Raw genomic sequence first — 18009 nt, forward strand, 5'->3', positions numbered from 1 at the left:
TCAGGAGGGATTAATTTCTGTCCCTGATTAACTTTCTGTTGGAACAGCAGGAGACTAATACTTCCCTGTGCATGCTGCCCGATGCAGTTCCAAGATGTTTTCCTGTGCAGGGTGGATCTGAATCCATCCCAATTTGCTCTCCCCTGGTTGTGTTATCTTAGATCCGAGCGGCAGGGCCATCGCTCTGGGTGCGTGATGAGAGGCCACGTGCACGCTCCCTGATGCTGATGGGAAGAACTGAGAAGATCTGCCGGTATTTTGTGGCTCTGGCTGGAGACGTCCAAGAGCTCTGTTTCTGCTCGTAGCTTTATTGCGCCTTTCGGTCCCTGGAGGCTCCCGATGGAATAACAGTACTCTGTGTTCGTGTGCTGCCTTTCCTCTAAGGCTTCTGCAACACTTGGCAAAAATTAATGATAGATATTTCCAAAGAGGGAGGTCGGGAGTGTTGTCACTGAGAAGTCCCGACACGAGAAGATGAATTTGCCCAAGATCCTACAGACAAGGCGGGACCGTGCGCGTGGCGCAGGGCAGGCAGACCCGGTCCCCTCTCCCTTCCCTAAGTGTCAGACAATCGCTCTTGGCACAGACCTGGCAGGACTTTCTTGCCTGCAGCCTGAGCCCCCGTGTGCCATAAACCTGGGGTCTGTGAAAGGTGGGTCCGTGGGCTGTATTTTCCCATCAATTTGAAGGGCTCCTCAGCAGGCTGGCGGGGCTGGGAAGTCACAGCTGCACCCACACGGCTCTGTGGGGCCGTGTGCTGGCAGAGCCTGCAGCAGGGGGCTGCAGCAGCAGGCTGGGGCTAACGGCTGCCCCTGCCTGACCTCTGCAGGTTTTCACTGCCATAATCACATATTTTGGGTGTGACGATGAGGAAGGCACCCAGCTTTGGTGGGTGCCCAGGTAACGTTTTGGTGGGCTGCTCTGAACAGCACCCTGGCGAAGAATCGACCAACTGCATGTCCTACTTGTTGCCTTCGGTGGTGTTTTAACCCAAGACACCTGAATGGAAAACGCTGCCTTGTGGGGAAAGAACAAAAGCAACCGAGGTTGTTAGCCTACAAGAGTAGGAAGTGAAGTGGGACATAAATCCTTGAGTACGTAATGGGGCACAGCAGCATGAGGCAGAAGTGCCTGTTCTTCATTAATTCTGGATCTTTCCACCAAGAACATTGTTTTAAATTGCAGCAAGGGACTTTCAAATTAGGCATCATAAGACGTTTTCGAGTGAGATCGTGGGACATCGGAGAGCATTTTGTCTTACAGAGCGGTGAAATCTCCATCCCTGGGCGACCTAAAGAACAGCTCAGAGAAACACGGTAGGAGTAACAGCGATAGTTAGGTTAGAAATGACACATCCATACTGCCTTCAGCTGGGGTGTGTGAGGAGCTTGGGACTACACGGGTTGATGTGATCCCTTCCAGCCCTCTTTTCCGCGATGCTGCAGAGGTTTCTAGGTCTTTTCATCGAGTTTCTCCATTCAGATGTTGGCTCTCTGGAGGTTGACTTCAGAGGAGAGATCCTGTGGGATCTATGTGGGTGCATGTCCATCCTGCCCCACACCTCTCCAGTGACAGTGCTGAAAACTGAAGCAGGTGGTCACCTTGTTAAGTAAATCTCTAGGTATTTGGGGTATTTTTGTTTAAGTCTCCGTTTCTCACCCCACCCCGCTAGCTCAGGGAGCACCAACAGGAGAAGGGATAAACTTGGCAATGCGTGGAAGAAAACTGTCTACAAATCTACTCTCCATCTCCCATGGGGATACGGCAAAACTTAACGAGCCTCTGCCCCAGCAGCAGGACTTCATATTAGACATTGCTCACACCTTTCCAACAGGCTGGCTGGGAAAATGCTGGAGGAGATCAGCTGGGTCGTTGGGCTCTGCCTCGCAGTGGGTAGGAGCAGGGCTTTGGGCTGGGTCGGCCCCGCATGAGCCGGAGGGGTGGATTAGGCACGGGTCTCTTCCAGCCCTGCTCCCAAGTGTCTGTGGATTTACAGAAATGCTTCTAGTGCTGGAGATTAGGGAGAAAAGCTTGTAAACATGAATCCCTGAAGATCAGAGAGAGCCCCAAAACCTACATCAAAAGGTAAATAAAGAGAATTGCAAAGTTGCTATTTTTAAAAGTGCTGCATTTTTTTTTCTTTTTTTTTTTAATACATCATTACACTGCAGAAAGCTGTAGGGGTGACTGTTGCTGTTTGCTGATGTGTGCTGGCCTAGATTGCAATCGCCGTACCTCTAATACGAGGTTGGGTTTAACGCCACGTCAGTGGAGTTATCCGGAGTTTCCATCACCAAGAGCCACGGCCGGCCTGTGGTAGCCAGCCCTGGGAAGAGCAGGCGATGCGAGGTGAACGTCGCTTTCATTTGTGTTCAGGCAGAAGAACAGCCTGCAAAATACGGCCGAGAGCCTTCGTGCTGAGGGCTCAGCCTTTCTGCACAGCCCTCCCTACGAGAGGCGGCAGCTTCTCTGGCGCAGAAGGTGGAGCTGTTTTGGGAAGGAGGCCTGGGTTTTGATTTCAGGTCCCGTCTCCGAGGATCTGAGGCTCTTCGGGGCTGGGGTTGCCCAGTGCCAAGCGAGGAAGCTGCGCGTATTCGGGGTGCTCCCAGGGAAGGAGGAGATGCACGGCTGCTGGGGAAGGTGCCTCTGGCCTCTCCTGTCGCAGCGCCGTCCCTTCCTCATCCCTCTTGCTGCCAGGGAACTCTGTCAGGCCAGGTCCCTTTTCAGGTCGGGGTTGGCTTTTGCAATTTCAGTGTCCTAAATAACCTTGGAAACGAAGAAGGAACAAAAAGGAAAACACAAGTTTTAAAAGGCCCAGCAACGGGGAAGAAAGGCAGAGGTGCAGCCACACGCAGAGCCTGGGGGCCAGCTGAGAAGCAGAGGAGGTTCTCGCTCAGCCTTTCCCTAACCTTCCTCATCTCTGGTTCATCTCATCCTCGTGCCCTGCAGAGCCATCGTTCCCAGCACAGCCCCTGCCCCACCACGCCTCCTGCCCCGTTCCCGCATCTCCTCCTGGCCCTCCTTTGGTGTCCCCTTCCTCCTGAGCCCCTTGTCCTGCTGGGTGCAGCGTGGTGCTCCAGCAGGGCGCGTGCTGCCTGCCCAAAGGAGCTCTTTGACTTCTTTTGTAGTTAAACTGATGACCCATTCCGAAATTGATTTTAATCCTTGCTTATAGGTAAACCGGCAGGAAATTGAGTTGAGTTGAACCGATATAAATCAAGCGTGCATTTGTGGAAGAGCTTCACGTGGAAGGATTTGCACTGCTTTATCAATGTACCTTTTGATCTGATATATCCCTTGCTTTGGTACAACATAATTTTATTCTGGTGGTGACAATTGGGTAAATGGGGTATGATCCATAGTGCAGTACCAGTCCTGATAGGAACAGCATAAAGATGAAATACAGCAGAGCAGCACATCTTCATCCACGAGAGCATCCCTCCTGGGGTATTCCAGGTACAATTTTAGTGATGCTGATCTGAAGATTTACAGCTGTTCTGTATGGACGTGGTTTAATGAAACGGGTTAAACTCTTCTACATATATCCTGAAGGAAAGCTGTTCAGATGTATTTTAAAAATACTTTACTTTCCTTTCTAAAGCTTGTTTTTCTGTGCTGGATCACCGAGAGAACAGCTAGAGTCAAAGATCAGGCTATTTTTTGTTTTGGCTTGTTCGTCATGTTTTGGTGTACTGCACGTGCGTGTATTTTTAGAGATCGTGTGATCTCTGAACGCATCTGGGTCTGGCTGGGGGATCCTGTAGCTGCTCTCTCCCTCTTACTGTTAGCACAGCAGGCTGCGGTGGGCTCGAGCCCTGGCCTGGCAGCCAGACCCACGCCATCCGAGCACCCTGGGGGTGCAAGAAACGCCTGGGCAGAGCGGGCATCATGGCGGAGCCCTGGTGTTTTCAGCCACGTGATGAGTTATTTTCAAGGCGCTTCATCTGAAAGGAGAAGACCGGATTTGGAGCTGGGTGTTACTGACTAACCCAGCAGCAGATTCAGTCTTTGCAGATGCCCAGGCAGCTCTATCAGGCCGAGTGCTCCCTGTCCAGGGCTGCTGAAGGCTGAAGGCAGCTTCCCAGGCCAGGAGAGGTTTTATATAATCCAGGCTAACCGTGCATAGCCCTTTATCCCTGTCTAGCTGCTAAATTGTGCGTAGCAGTCTCAGGCCCATTTCGGGGCTGGCAGGCCTGAAGTCTCATCCCCAGAGGCTGGTGATCCCAGAGGATGGGAGCTGTGGGTGCCGGTGCCATGCGAGGCAGGACGGGAGCGCTGGAGCTGGTGCCACCTTTGTCCCTGGGTGGGTGGCTGCCCTCCCGTCTGTCCCTGTGCTGCTGCTGCCCGTTAGCAGGCTCTGTAGTGAGGGATGGAGACAGTTCTGTGGTTTGTTTGCTCCAGTTGTAGCCGGCCATCCCTGAGGAGCAGCCTGACTGCACGTTTCCCTGCCCCGTTTCTGCAGGAGAGCAGTGGAGAGCTGCTCGGAGGGCGCGCTCTTTGCATCAGGTGTGTGCAAGGAAGGAAGGAGCGCAGCAGGGAAGTGGCGTTGCGCGAGGAGAGGGAGATGGGGTGAGTAAATGTCAAGCTGTTTGCTTCCTGCTCTCCCTCTCGAGCACAGCCGCAGGCTGGGAGCAGCCAAAGGACAAGCAGAGGAGGTGGCAAGGGGCAGCAAGGCCTCTGCAGGATCCGGCTACCCGAGGGGAGCCCCAGGGCTCGGGGAAATGCTGGTGGAGCCGTGTCCTCGGGGAGAGGCTGGGGTGAGCTCCCAGAGCTCTTTGTTGTTGGGGTCAGCTCCGTGCAGCCAAGCACGAGCCAGTTTGCTGCAGGGCTCCCGCTGCTGCTGCTCAGTAATACCTCGAACGGCGAGGAAATGGCAGGACCCCACGAGAAGCGGGGTGAAACTTGGCAAGGGCCAGGCTGCCGCTCGTCTGGTGGGGACCACCAGATCCCAAAGGCCCAGGAGAGGCACTGGGTGAGTGGCCGAGCACGCAGGGCCTCCAGGGGAGGGTGTCCTGCTGCAGTCTTTGCTGCAGCAACCAATTCCCTTTGCAGAGACCATATCTGGGTCACTACATGAAGCTGATCAGCGCGGGTCTGGCTGCAGGAGTTTGAAATATCCCTCTGAGCAGGAGGATATCGCTGTCCCCTGCTGCCCTGTAATGATATCCAGGGGAAAAAACCTTTTGTTTTTCTGGCATTTGGCCTCTGTAGGGTGTGCCATGGCACAGCCCCACCTCTGGTGCAGGCAGGGTGCAGGGGACGGGGCTGTCGTGCCCTGAGGGGATGCTCTTTGGTCTGTGGCCTCCCTCCCCTGAAGGACCCGTCCTTTTAGGTGTGTTGTGCCAGGGGTTTCACGGCGCTGGGTGCCCGCCCAGGGAATTGGGAAGTGGCAAATGCTTGCTGTAAGCCCTGACAGCTCGCTGGATGTATAGGCTCAGAGGGAATTAATAGCAGAGATGAGCATCATTTGTTGTGCCTCGGGAGCAAGGCAAACAAGTGAATTTAGAGAATGAATGCTCTGAGGCGGTATCAGATCTGCTTCTTCGATTATACTGTTGCTGCTGCGAATGTGTATTGATAATTGGTTGTGTTACCAGCTCTGCCTTTTAGTAAGGCTACTTAGCACTTCGCTGCTGTAGATCTTCTCAGCTGCTTACAATTGCACTACACTTGGAAGCGTTTGGGATGAAAATGGGCTGTCTCGAGGCATTTGATTTTCCTGCCCCCCTCACCTGCCACCATTCCTTTCTTTTTTTTTTCTTTTTTTTTTTTTTAATTCCAGCTCTGTAGTTTCTGTTGTTTTGCCCACGTTAATATCTCCCCGGCTCCTGCCAGCTCCCAGCTCAGTCTGCTTCCCCTTCTGGACCCCTTCCCGCGGCCATGCCTGGCCCCTGGCTCCCACATACAGCCGCAGCGCTCCCCACGCTCCCATCCGAGGTCTGCAGCCGTGACCCCGCTCTCAGTCCCCATCCCCACTCCCCTGGGCACTTCAGGGGCAGGGCTGCCAGCCCTTCTCCCCCCGAGCACCGGTACGGTGACCCCGAGGTCACTGCTGGCACAGATTTCCAACCCATGTCCCAGAGCAGCGGGTCAGAGGAGAATTTCAATGAGGACGGCTGTCTGGTGTGGACGAAACTGAGTGCAAAAACGACAAAGCAAAGACTCCTTCGTAGCTGAGGAATCGTTCTTTGGCCAGTAAATTCTCCCTCACGTTCAGCTTGAGGAAAAACCCGGTATGGGAAATGTCACCTTAGATAGGTAAAGCAACCCAACGCGAGTTGTTCCGCTGGAGCATTTCCATCCTACCCTAATTGCCCGGAGCACTGCCGCTCATCCCCCTGTGCTCCCGTGCGCGTATGGTCACCGTTAATTCATGCTGGATTGCTCTAATTAGCGCCGATGAACTGCCTGGCCAGGACGACTGCAGAGCTCCGCAGCTGCAGGGAGCGTGGAGGAACATCTCCTGGTTTCTTTTTCTGTTTCTCCTCCCTTGCGGACAGGCACCGTTTCTGCCCGTAACCAATAGGAGCCAATTTTCTGTTTCATAATAGGAAGGCACTAATGTCAGGACGCCCTCCTTACCCAAAGCGTTCTCCTTGAAGATTGCTCCTCTTTGCTTTCCTAATTGCCGCTGCTCAGCTGGAGGTAGCGCGCGCCTTCCAAACACATTATTTTGTTGTGCTGTTACTTACCAAAGGGGAAAAAAAAAAAAACAAAAAAAAAAACAAGAATATGAGAGAATATTGCTTTGCGCGGAGCTTTCCCCGCTTTAACCCTTTGTGTGCTGACGTGAGATGCTTTTCTCTGGAGCAGGATCTGCCTGCAGCTTTGGCTGGGGTGGGACACCTAAAACCCATCCCTGCTGGAGCCTGCGGGTGCCTCTGCACCGTGGCCTCGTGCTGCAGCATCGCCTGCAGTGCAAGGCAGGAGGTGCCGAAATGATGCAGAGCACAGGTGGGTTGGGGACCAGAGTGGTTTGAGTGGAGCCCTTGCAGTGAGAGCCTTGACTTGCTGCGTGTCTGCTTGCTGCTCTCACAGGTCAGTCACCACGGAGGAATTTTGGGCAGTGCAGTTTTCTCCAGCAGCTTCAGGAGCAGTTCTGAGCCTTCTGCGTGTGGTCCCACTGGTGGAAGAGCGCTGGGTTACCAGTCCCAGCAGCCTGGGGATGTGGCTTGAATCCCACAGGGTTTGGTTGGGTTTTGGGTAAAACTAGGTGCCTGGAGCAGAGCTAGGATGGAGGGACGGCCTGTCTGGGTACAAGGCTGATGAGGGGGAAGTCCTGTTAGGAATTTTGTAGAGGTGTAGAAGAAAGGAGGAGCTCGGGCAGAGCAGGGACTGCAGCGAGACTTGCAGGAGGCAGTTGAAGCCTGCAGATTAACCCTGCGGTTCTGGAGGGACCGAGCAAAGCCAAAAGAGCATCCTTGCACTTTGTTCAGAGCATTCTCCTGGGGCTTCAACCTCTGAAACCACTTTGTTTAACCACAAAAGGCAAGGGGAGGCTGGGGGGGGCAGACCCCTCCTCAGCTGCTTTTCAGCGGGCAGGGCTGCTTCCTGCTCAGCTCGTTACCTTCTGGAAAAGAAAAAAAGGGTGGGATAAGTAACTCCACAGCGTATCAGAACGGTGTCTTCTGTGGCGTTTCCATCCTGCCCTGAGCTGCGTGCTGTGCCCCATCTCACCACCTCGGTTCAAAGAACATCGCCGTGTCCCCAGGGCAGGTGGGACGCAAGGGTTCAGCTCCCAAGCAGCACGCAGGCTCGGGCCAGGGCTAGGTGTGTGTGGCGTGGAAGTTGCAGTGAAGTCTGGAGTCAGCTGTGTCCTTGGGGAGGCCCAGGTCTCCTCGGAGGGCTTTCTGCTGCTGGATATCTTCATGTCTGCAAGTCCCGATATTTGCAAGTAGCCCGGGAATATTTGGAGAGAAGCAGGAGGTCTGTGGTGCGCGCCGCATGATTTTCTTCATGCATCTTGTTTAAGAAAAGATAAATCACGAGGACTTCTTCCTAATCTCAGATGATTGCAAGAAGCTCTTCTCTTCCTCCCTGTATTGGTGGCACCTGATTGTGCAGACGGAGAGTTAACGAATCAGAAAGTGCTCCGAGGAGGTGACCGAGAGGTTGGCGACTCAGAAGCCTTGTGCTGGGACTGCTCCCTTCTCGCTGGGGCAGTGCTGATGCCCACCACGCTCCCTTTGGGGCTGCCTCTGTCCTCCAGCTGAGTGATGTGGCTTGGCAGGGCAGGCCCCGGGGTCCCAGCTGTGGGTTTTGAGTGCAAACACTCAAATCTGGGTCACTGCACCTGCCCCAGACGTGTCTGTGCCTCTCCCCGCCTTCCCCACCAAGGCCTGGCTGGGTTCTGGGCTAGCTGGCAAAATCCTGACTGTCTGAGGGTGCCACATCGTTATGGCTTGCTTGGAGCTGAGGTTTTACCCCACGACCCCTGCTCCCCTTGCTGCAGGTCCTGGCACCCGCTGCTGCCTGTGTTGGGGCTGCCAGGCTCGGTATCGGACTTGGGAGCTGCCGGTGGCTGTAGGGGCGTGTGGAGATGTGGAAGAGCACAGGAGGAAGCGTGGTGGCTCTGTGGGACTGCTGGTTCGGCCCAGCAGAGCTGGGCAGCGAGGTGGGCAGCTCGGCTTTTATGTGAGGGGATGCTTGTGGCCAGCACGTGTGAAGGAGAGGACCTATGAAGCAGGTGCCTTGCGTTTTGCTGGTCGCAAAGCCTTCCACTGCCTGATTTCCACAGCTTGCGTTGTTGCCTGATCCACGTGGCTGAAGTTCTTCTGTGGCAGAGGTCTGGCTTTTCTGTGGCAAGGCTGCTGTGCATCCCCGTAACACTGACTGTCTGCCTTTCGTTTTCCTTCGTAGATCTACAACGAGAACAGAAACCTGTTTGAAGTCAAGGAGAATGTGCCCAGGAAGTTAGTGGAGAAGGTTGCAGGAGACATCGAGAGCCTACTGGCCAAGAAAGTCCGTGCTTTAAAGGTAAGACGATGGGCCTGTGTGGTAATGCTCCGAGTGATGCATTCAGTTTTAAGAAAGGTGTTTGATGCTGTTGTGGCGTTATGGTCTCGGCTTCAAAGTAAATCCTACGGTTGTGTGGCCTTTTCTGGGAACTGCATCCTGCAATTGCTCTTATTCATATGGATGTTTTCTGGAATATGTCTCAGCTGTCATGCAAGGAAGTGTGGGTCTACTGTAGGTATCTTCTGGATTTTTATTTTCTGGATTTTTCATCTTTTCCCGCTGGCATGTTAACACCTGAAGGTGCTGCCACAAGAATACGAGTGACAGCAAAAGCCTGGCAGCAAATTCTACCCAGTCATTTAACTGGGTATGTGGTAAGTGGGAGCAAAGGTGCTTCCAGTGTGCCTACAATAGCTTATGAAAGCGTTTCAGACAAGTAGGGTGTTTTTTTTCCTGTTTAGGAGAGCATGAACTGAAATGTTTGTGCTGGTGCCTGGCACTTGAATCCTGTGATTGACTGCGTGTGTGAGTTGCCCTTCTGGGTGCCGACGTACAATTCCAATCTGCTGTCCTGGTTTGTAATACTCCTTTTAAAATGAGTTCACTTTATCTGTAGTGGAGCCAGGTAATCTGCTCGTGGTGCCGGCGCTGCAAAACCCGGCAGTGGCTGCAACGAGGCAGCAGCAAGGCTCTGCTCCACCGCCGGGCAGGGACGAGCCATTGCCTTCCTGGGGAAACGCAGGCACTCTCACCGCTGCCGTGGGGTTGGGATTTTCACATCCAGGAGCTGTAGCAGCCTCTCAAATACCTGCCTGCAGCGAGCAGGATGGAGCCGTGCAGGGCACCTCTGGCAGCACAGCCCACTGGTGTGGGGTGAGGGCCACGGGGAGGGCTCGGAGCAGGTATCCTGGCTGGTGCCTGCACATGGGGTATGGCCACAGAGACTCCTGGTCACCCCTCGGCCTGACGGGCAGGAGTGGGAGCACAGGACAAAGCCCCGTGGTGAGGGGACGAGTGGTGCGGCCTCCAAGCTGAAATAGGGCAGTGAGGGGCCACTGTTTAGGGCAAGAGGTGCCAAGTCCTGGGGGTGTCAGAGTCAAGGACCATCAGAGGGTGACACAAGGTGGCTGCAAACGTGGTGTGCCCCTGGGCTCCGGCGCTAGGGCCAGGGCAGCAAGGCAGAGCTGTGCCCCACGACTGTGCTGAGTGGTTTCCACGGTGGCATCTGAATTCCAGCTGACTATGTTTTTTCTTACCCTTTGCTACAACTCACAGATTCAAAGAGAGTTTGTGCATCTTCTGGCGCTAGGACCTGTGCCTGTGGTACAAATAATCTTGTTTGTCTCCCAGTCGGACTTCCTTTTCCTTTGGGTTTTTGGCCAAGAGAGGCTGATGCATTGCTAAGGGCTCACCTGCTGCTGCACCTAACCGCAAGGAGCGGTTCTGGCAGCACTGGCTGGGCAATCCACATGTGGTGCTGCTGGAATCCACTGACCTGAATTAGTTCTTTCCAGAGGGCTCCTTCAGAGCACAGCTGCTGGATGGGGGCAGTTTCTTACATCCAGCTCCCCTGTGCATACTGGGTGTCTCGGGTTGGTGGTGCTGACAACATCTGGAAATGGAGATGGGTGAGAATTTGGACCTTCTGAACATCCTCCACGTTGTGCTAAGCTTCTCCAAAGGACAGGGGCTCCCACAGCTTATTCCCCTCTCCAGCCTCTGTTTTCTTCTGCCTGAACTCTCCCCTTCGTTGATTCATCTCTCACGGAGTCGTTTCCTCCCCTTCTCTCATGACTCACAAAACTGATGATGACTTCTTGAAACATATTTTTCAGCATCTGAATCAGGTGGGACTCCGTGTATCAGGGAGGGCAGGTGAGGAGGGAGAAACGGAGCCTCTCCTTGAAGTACAAATTGCCACGTCACTCGTGTGCTTGCTCTGCTGAAAAGTTGCCTCCCTGCTTCCTTTCCTGCAGAAGAGGGCAGGGATGTTTCCTGCGCTTTGATGAGGCTCTGCAGGACAGTGCTAGCCTTTGGGCACACAGAAGGGATGCTCAGTGCAGGAGTGGCGCTCTGATTTATGTGGTGATTCAGCCCAGCCATCAAAGAGCTCACTTCCCTGTTTCTTAGTGAAAATATGAACGCGTCGCTATGAAAGTTCAGCTGCGTGCAGAGCATTCATTAATGACACTTGGTTTCTTACCTGGCGTGTTGCATCTCTAGGGCCAGAAGTCGAGCACAAGGCACTAACAGGTGGCCATGGTGCTGCACCGTGGGTCTGGCCCTGCAGGACCTCTGACTTCCCACCTACATTTCAGAGGAGTTGCTGGGGCCAGCAGTGTGTGGCAGCGAGGGTGATTGCTTCCAGAAAATCCTCTGCGAGGAGCTGGTTGTTTGGTTGCTGCCCTTCCCTTTTTGTTCCAGACCATCAGACCTGATGTCGGCCTCATCCTAGGACAGAAAAATTCCTAGGAAGATGTTTTTGCAATCCCCACCCATTCCAGAACAGCATCTACAGCTGGTTCCCAGGGGGCTCCTACCTTGTGTCCCATGCAGCAGCCTCTGCTTGGCGGGGATTTGCATCAGCTCTAGCTTTCCTTTTCCCCGGTGTCCTCCAGTGTCCTTTCTCCACAACGACCTCGTTGCTCTGAGCCTGCCCTCACAGTCTGCTTTAGGGTCTCTTTTGCATTTTGAGGAAGTTCAGGGGTGAGGGATAAGGGAAGAGCAGAGCAGGTGGGTACCTGCCCGGGTACAAGCTCAACGGGCTCCTCCTGCCCGTGCTGGTGAGCTTGCGCTCGTTAGGGCCAAGAAAAGCATCTTCTTCTACCCTGTGGAAAGGAGCGGGGTGGCAGATTGCCAGCTGACTGCTGGGGAGTTCATGCCTGTGTGTCATCCCTGTTGTGTTTTCCTTGTGCTGGGAATCACAGCTGGCTGGCTCACGGCTCGACATCATCTGAGACTGGAATTCAACAGGCTGTTGGTTCGCCAAACACACTCTTTTGCCACTCCTCTCCAGCTTAATTTTTCTCTCTCTTCTTCGGTGTCTCAGTGTATTGGAGCCATCCTGGCTTTTCTACGTGTCCTGAAAGACGTGTACCTACAGGCTAGGACTTCTCTGAACTCGTTTAGGGGTCCCACCGCCTTCGTTTTTGTCTTCCAGGAGTCCTGCTTTCAGCAATGCTGTGGGCTCAATGACTCTTGGAGCAAGGGAGAGGCAGAAGTGCCTCCTGCCCCGTTAGAGTGTGCTGCTGGCAGGGCACAACTGAGCCAGGGCAAAGCTGTCACCTGGGGGAACGCACGGGCTGGGTGCCACCTCTGTGTCCCCAAACCTGCAGGGCATTCTTCAAGCCCTTTGGTTGCCTTCTCTCAGCGCAGCCTTTCTCGTTTTCCCCAGTTCCCCAGCTTCCCATGCCCCTGTACCCAGCCACTTGTCTCCCCCGCATGCCCAGAACGAGTGCCTCTCTCCTTCCCTGCACTTCCCACATCCCTCCCTCCCTCTGAGGGCGTGCTGCTGCCCTTCTCGCTTCGTGCTCTGCTGTGGCTCGGGCTCGGGTGGCTCCTGGGTGCCACACCGTGTCCCCAGCTCCATCGCCTGCCCGTGACCACTGAGGAGATCTCCGCAGCCTGGACCCGCTTCCTCGCCTGTCCTGGAAACTCACACAGCTGGGATCAAAGCGAGAGGCTGGCAGCGGGGCTACGGAGGTGATGAAAGACTTTGGGAAGTGTCGGTGCAGGTGGCTGAGGAGTTGCTTGGCGTTACTTCTGCCGCACAAGCTGAACGCCTCAGGTAATTCTGTTGCTACCAAAGCATCTCTGCAGTAAAAGGTTGGTGGTAGGGAGCAACCCCAGGAGGAGGTCGTTGCTCATGGCACGCCGTCTCGGAGTGCTCCCCCTCTCCTTCATCTCTGGGGACACCCCGGATCTGTCGAAATACGTGAAATGCATGAGCTGTGCCGCAGAGTCTGTCCCTTCCCAGAGCTCCGCAGACTGGGGGAGAAGGGAGTTGTGATTTGATGGAGGAGGCGGATGAAAGATGGAAATTTTAGATCCTAGGCTATGTTTTAGGCTTGTTTCTACTTTTTATACAGTTCTTGTGAAGGCTGCTTGGGATGATGACTGCTTCATCCTGCACATATTTAAACACAGACAATTTGCTTGCCTCCTGAGAACGGCACATCCCACAGTTTACCAAGTGGGTTATGCCCTGAAGCGAGCTATTTATACGCTGCGACCTGCCTGAAGGCTGCTGTCTGTGCTGGCGTTCCCTCCAGAAGGAGACCTCCCTCTCCATGGAGCACGGCACAAACCCCTGGGTGCTCTGCCACTGGGCACCGCAGGGCTCTGGGGCGGATATGGAGCTGCAGCAGGGCCCGGGGTGGCCTTTTGGCTTTTTGGCAGCACGGTCCTGGCGGTGAGGCTGGCGGTGCCGGTGTTCCTCCCAGCAGGTCTTCATCCCGCTGCGGTGCACATGGTAGAGCTGGGGCCGCCCTGCAGGGCCTGAGGATGCAACTGCTCTTGGGAAGGATTCGGGGACTCGCTGTAGGATCCAGGTACCTGTGCTAAGCGTCGAGCAAACAGGCAGCAAGGTGGCATTTCACGCCCCAGAATTGATGGTGTCTGCGCGTGTACATGGCACACGGGTGTGTGTGCAGCAGGGCTGGTGCACCCAGCGTGGCTCCGGGCTGCTGGGAGAGCTGGCAGCACTTAGCAGTGGTGAGGGGAAAAGTTTGCGGCTCTTGTTTGTTCTGTTGTTGTGGAACTGAGCTGCCTATTTTTGTTGCTATGTATTTAGCTCCCGTGTGGGCTGAGCTTGTGGGGAACAGGAGGGCTTTGGTAGGAGGGTTCACCGCTCCTGCTCCTTCAGCCGAGGTGTGAGAGCTCGCAGTGTTTTTCGCTGAAGGCTTTGAGATTTTCCTGCAAGAAGAGTAGGAAAACCCGCACTTGGCATTTTCTTTTGCAGAAAAATGAATCACAGAGTCACTAAGGTTGGAAAAGACCTCCGAAATCACCTGGTCCAGCCGTCCACCTATCACCCACCAAACCACGTCCCTAAGCGCCGCATCCAACCTTTCCTTAAACACCCCCAGGGACAAAGGAATACAAAGGAAAAAATCTGGGGAGTTTCTGGTTTTCTGCCAGCGTGTAGCAGGAATGGCTGGATGGGTTTCCTGGGGCTGGGGAGTCTGAGCTTTAGGAGATGGTGACGTTCCCCCCTTCCTTTGCCTGGTGCCCTGAGGAGGGGTGTCTGGAAGAGCCGGGACTCGGTGCGCAGCGAGGGTGTTGGTCTGGGGATGAGTAAGGCTGGAGTTTTCCGAGTGCGAATCTCTCAGTTTTGTCTCCGATTTCCACCTACCGCCCTCACGTTTTGGGTTTTCCCCCTTCCTGGCGTTTTCTCCTCGCCTATTCCTTCCGACGTGAGGGTGTAGGCAGCTCTTGGCCGTGCTTCAGGATCCTCTGGCGGCAGGCGGGGGGGAGCCGGGCGCGGGGCTGCAAAGCGCTTCCCGAGGCGGCTTCTCGGGGTGAGAGCTGGTCCGTGGGGCCGTGTGGTTGTGTTTCAGTCCCAGCTGAGTGCTCAGCACACCACTGCTTGGCTGGGACGGGTTCCAGGCTCCATTTACAGCTGGCACGAGCATACATCAAAAGTGCAGAGGGGATTTAATTGGACAGGTTTATCCCTTTAACAATTCCGATCGCCCCGAGATTTCCCTCGCAGGTACGTGGTGAGCACAGCCTTTATCAGCTCTTCTGCTTCCTGATAGGGACAATAAAAGGTTTCGCTTGTCTAAAGAGCTGCAAAAATTGGCACGCAATGAAGCATCTCTCAGCCCTCTTCCGAGCAGCTCTGTCAGAGGAGGCTCTGCCCTTGTGGTGCGGGCAGCACCCTGGTTTCTCTTCCCCCATCCTCCTGGAGGCTGCCTGTGTTTCTGGGGGGTTTGGGGGCTCCACCACGCACACGTGGCCCACGTGCACGCTGCTCCGGCTGCACAGCAATGGGCACGAGCCTCTGGCTTCGTCCTGCATCCCTTTGGCACCCGTGGAGGAGGGCCCACGACCGGCATCCACCTTGGTTCGGCTGAAGCAGCGACCGGTACAGATGTGGTCTCTTCACCTTGGGGATTAACAGCGACAAATCCGTCGCTCTTCCCACTTTGCTGATTGCCACTTGGTGGCTTTTGTTCCGATTCTATTTTTAATTCCCTCCTAATCAAATCCTGGCCGACTGTCCCCGTTTATTTATTTATTTGCTCGTGCACATATGTGTGTGTGCGTGTGTGTGTGTCTTCTGCCGCACGATTGTTCTTGGGCTGGACCTGCTCCAGTAATCCAATTTGAATCCAATCTCCCAGGTCTGGAATTCTAATTTACAGATTGCAGAGGGGAGCCGAACAATGCCCGCGCACCAGGACGGTGGTTTATTGTCTAATCTAATCAGGGACAATCAGCTGTTTGTAACGAGTCTATCAAAACTGTATTGGGCCGGTTTGCTGAGCGATGTAACCGGCTTTCTTAATAGCGCTAACACGATTTAGGGCTTCCTGCACTTTCATGCAGATTATGTTGAGCGTTTCCCTTTCTTCCCCCCCGAGTGCCTGGCAGCAGCCCAGCCCCACGTGCCGTACAGCTCCGCGAGCGCTCTGTGGCTGTGGGGCTCCGCGGGGCACCGGGGCTGCTGCGATCCCACTGGGACAACCCCGAACCCGCCAGGGTCTCAGCAGCACAAACACACCCCGAGCTGCGGGCAGGGGGCTGAAAAGCAGCACTTCTCTTCTGCTGAAGCCTTCAGTGAGTCTCCCCACCGGGTCTGAGCCTTCAGGGTCCTCAGGCTGCCAGCAAGGAGTGAACGGAGCAACTTCTGTCCTCCCCTGCCCGTGGCAGATTGAGGCTGTTGCTCACCTTCTCCCTGGGCATTCACTTTCCAAATTTCGCACAGCTGCAGCTCGCACCTCCTTGGGCAGGGCTTTGCAGCACCCTCCCCATGCTGGAGCAGTAGGGGAGCCAAAACCAGGGCTGTAAATGGGCTCGAGTCTCTTAGCACAGCTCTCCGACCCGGAGCAGAGCACTCGCTGCGTGCAGAGGGAAGGGAGCTGCACGTGGGGCTGCACATGGCTCCTGCAGCCAGGAGGAGGAGGAGGAGGAAGGCCATCAGCTCCCTGCAATGGGACGGGACCTTCCTGCCTGCCTTTCATCACTGTGTGTGCCTTGCCTCACCTCGCCTGGCTCGCACCCCTCTCCAAAGCAGTGCGGCACCACCCAAGTGAAGATATCGAGGTCCTGGAGCCCTGCGAGGCCGGGTGATGATGAGTTGTGCTGAAAGAACATTTTCCTTTCCTTCCTAAAGCACCATGTTGTGTCTTTGACAGCTTTGACAGCTTGCGTGTTGTTTTCCAGTTTCTCCTGGTTTCTGAAGCACTCTCCGCAGAGGTGAAGGTAACCAAAGCCATTGACGTTGGCAGGGAAATTCAGAGTGTTTGCAGTCCTTGGGAAGAAATGATTGCAATGGTGGCAAACTAAAGGAAGCCATGCCACCGAGAAGGGGATTTATTTGAATTTCCCTGGTTGGTTTCAGCAGGAGAAAATCCATTTCCATGGCTGGAGTGGCTTCTGTGTCCTATCCTGTGGCCTCATGACTAGGTTGTGCGTGGTCGGGGAGGGCAGGGGGGTCTTTGTTCCCCTGGGATTACTGCCAGTGTTACGGGGAGCATGCAGCCCCACATTTGTGGGTCTGGTCCCCATGCTGGGAAGCTCGGCCCCTGCTCCTGTGCTGCTTTTGTCCTTGGAGAGCTCGCTGAAGCCAAGGTCTTGGCCAGAAAAGGCTCCCACCCATTTGTGCTCTGGTTTCTTCTCATGCCTTCTCCCCTGAATGCTCGAAATGCGTCATCTGGGATGGAAGGCTCTTGTATTGAGTGGGAATAATTGACCTGGGAAGAAAAACTGAATCATTTTGAATTCAATTCCAGCTGAATGAGGATTTTTTAAGGGTTTCATCCCTAGTTGAACCAAAAAATCAATTATTTGTATGGCTCTGTTTACGGACAAGTAGGGAAGTTAAAGGTTCTGATGACTGAGGGGGCGGAGGCTTGGTCCTGCAGGTTAATGGGCTTGCGTGAGGCTTTCTTCTCTCAAAAGCTCTCTTCAAATCCCACCTTCTTTTCCTAAAGAAAGCGGATTTGGCAAAGCCCCTTTCTGCAGCCCACAAAACACAGACCAGCACTGGCGTGGCTCATCTCGGCGGGTGTCCTATGGCTCGCACAGGCTGGGGACGCTTGCCCAGCACCTGGCTTTCCCTCTGTGCAGCCGTGCGAGCCTGAAACACGTCGGTGTCCGGCCCTGCCCCATAGCAAGGAGCTGCCCTAAGATTCCCAGAGCAGCCGATGTCCATCAGGTGTCTGAGTGCTGCTGTGGCAACGCGTAAATCAGCTGTGACATCTGGCAAATCTTAATGAAAAAAAAAAAAAAAAGGCAGCAAGAACCTAAACTGCACGTACAGCTGTGATAAAGAGCCAGAGATAACGCTAAAGAGATGCTATCAGCTTAATGCAGGTTTGGTGCCAGCGTCTGTGGCCTGCTCTTTGCAGAGCAGCCGTCGGTGGCCGCTGGGATTGCAGCAGCAGGCAGAGAGCTCCACGCGTCCCGGCCCCCCGGCACAGCGGGGAGAGAAAGTGGTCGGTGGTAGCAACAACTTCACTGAAGTTGTGCTGCGAGCAGTGCTTCGTGCTGCGCACCAGTAGATGGCACAGCTTTTATATCAGCTAATTATAGAGGGAGAAAACGCGGGTCTGAACGCTTTCTGTGGCCAGTCGTCGCCGTGCCTGCCTCTCCTCTCACCCAAGCGAAGCCGTCTCTGCTGATGGAGGAGGTCGGGTGAGATTGCAGAAGGTACTGAGCTTTGCAACACCTGGGGGGGCAGTGGGAAACCATCATGGGGAAGAGAAGGTAGATGGCTGTGCAGTTAGAGGAGCATGGAGGCAGGTAAGCAAGCCTCCAGGTGCTGGTAGTTTGGCTTCCCAAGCTCACTGCGGCAAGTGGCGAGTTCCCGTAGGACATTTGACT

At 54.7% G+C, this 18009-nt stretch overlaps 1 protein-coding gene across 2 annotated transcripts in view; it reads left to right on the forward strand.

The window, feature by feature from the left end:
* Positions 1-18009, forward strand: part of CACNA2D2 (calcium voltage-gated channel auxiliary subunit alpha2delta 2) — a 169772-nt gene that overhangs the window by 63811 nt on the left and 87952 nt on the right. For both annotated transcript variants that reach the window (XM_082768358.1, XM_082768359.1), the window contains exon 3: positions 8860-8976. In XM_082768358.1, coding sequence (XP_082624484.1) covers positions 8860-8976 — 117 coding nt within the window. The remainder of the gene's footprint in view (positions 1-8859; positions 8977-18009) is intronic.

This window comes from Aythya marila, assembly GCF_965140915.1.
Source record: "Aythya marila genome assembly, chromosome: 10".
Taxonomy (NCBI): domain Eukaryota; kingdom Metazoa; phylum Chordata; class Aves; order Anseriformes; family Anatidae; genus Aythya; species Aythya marila.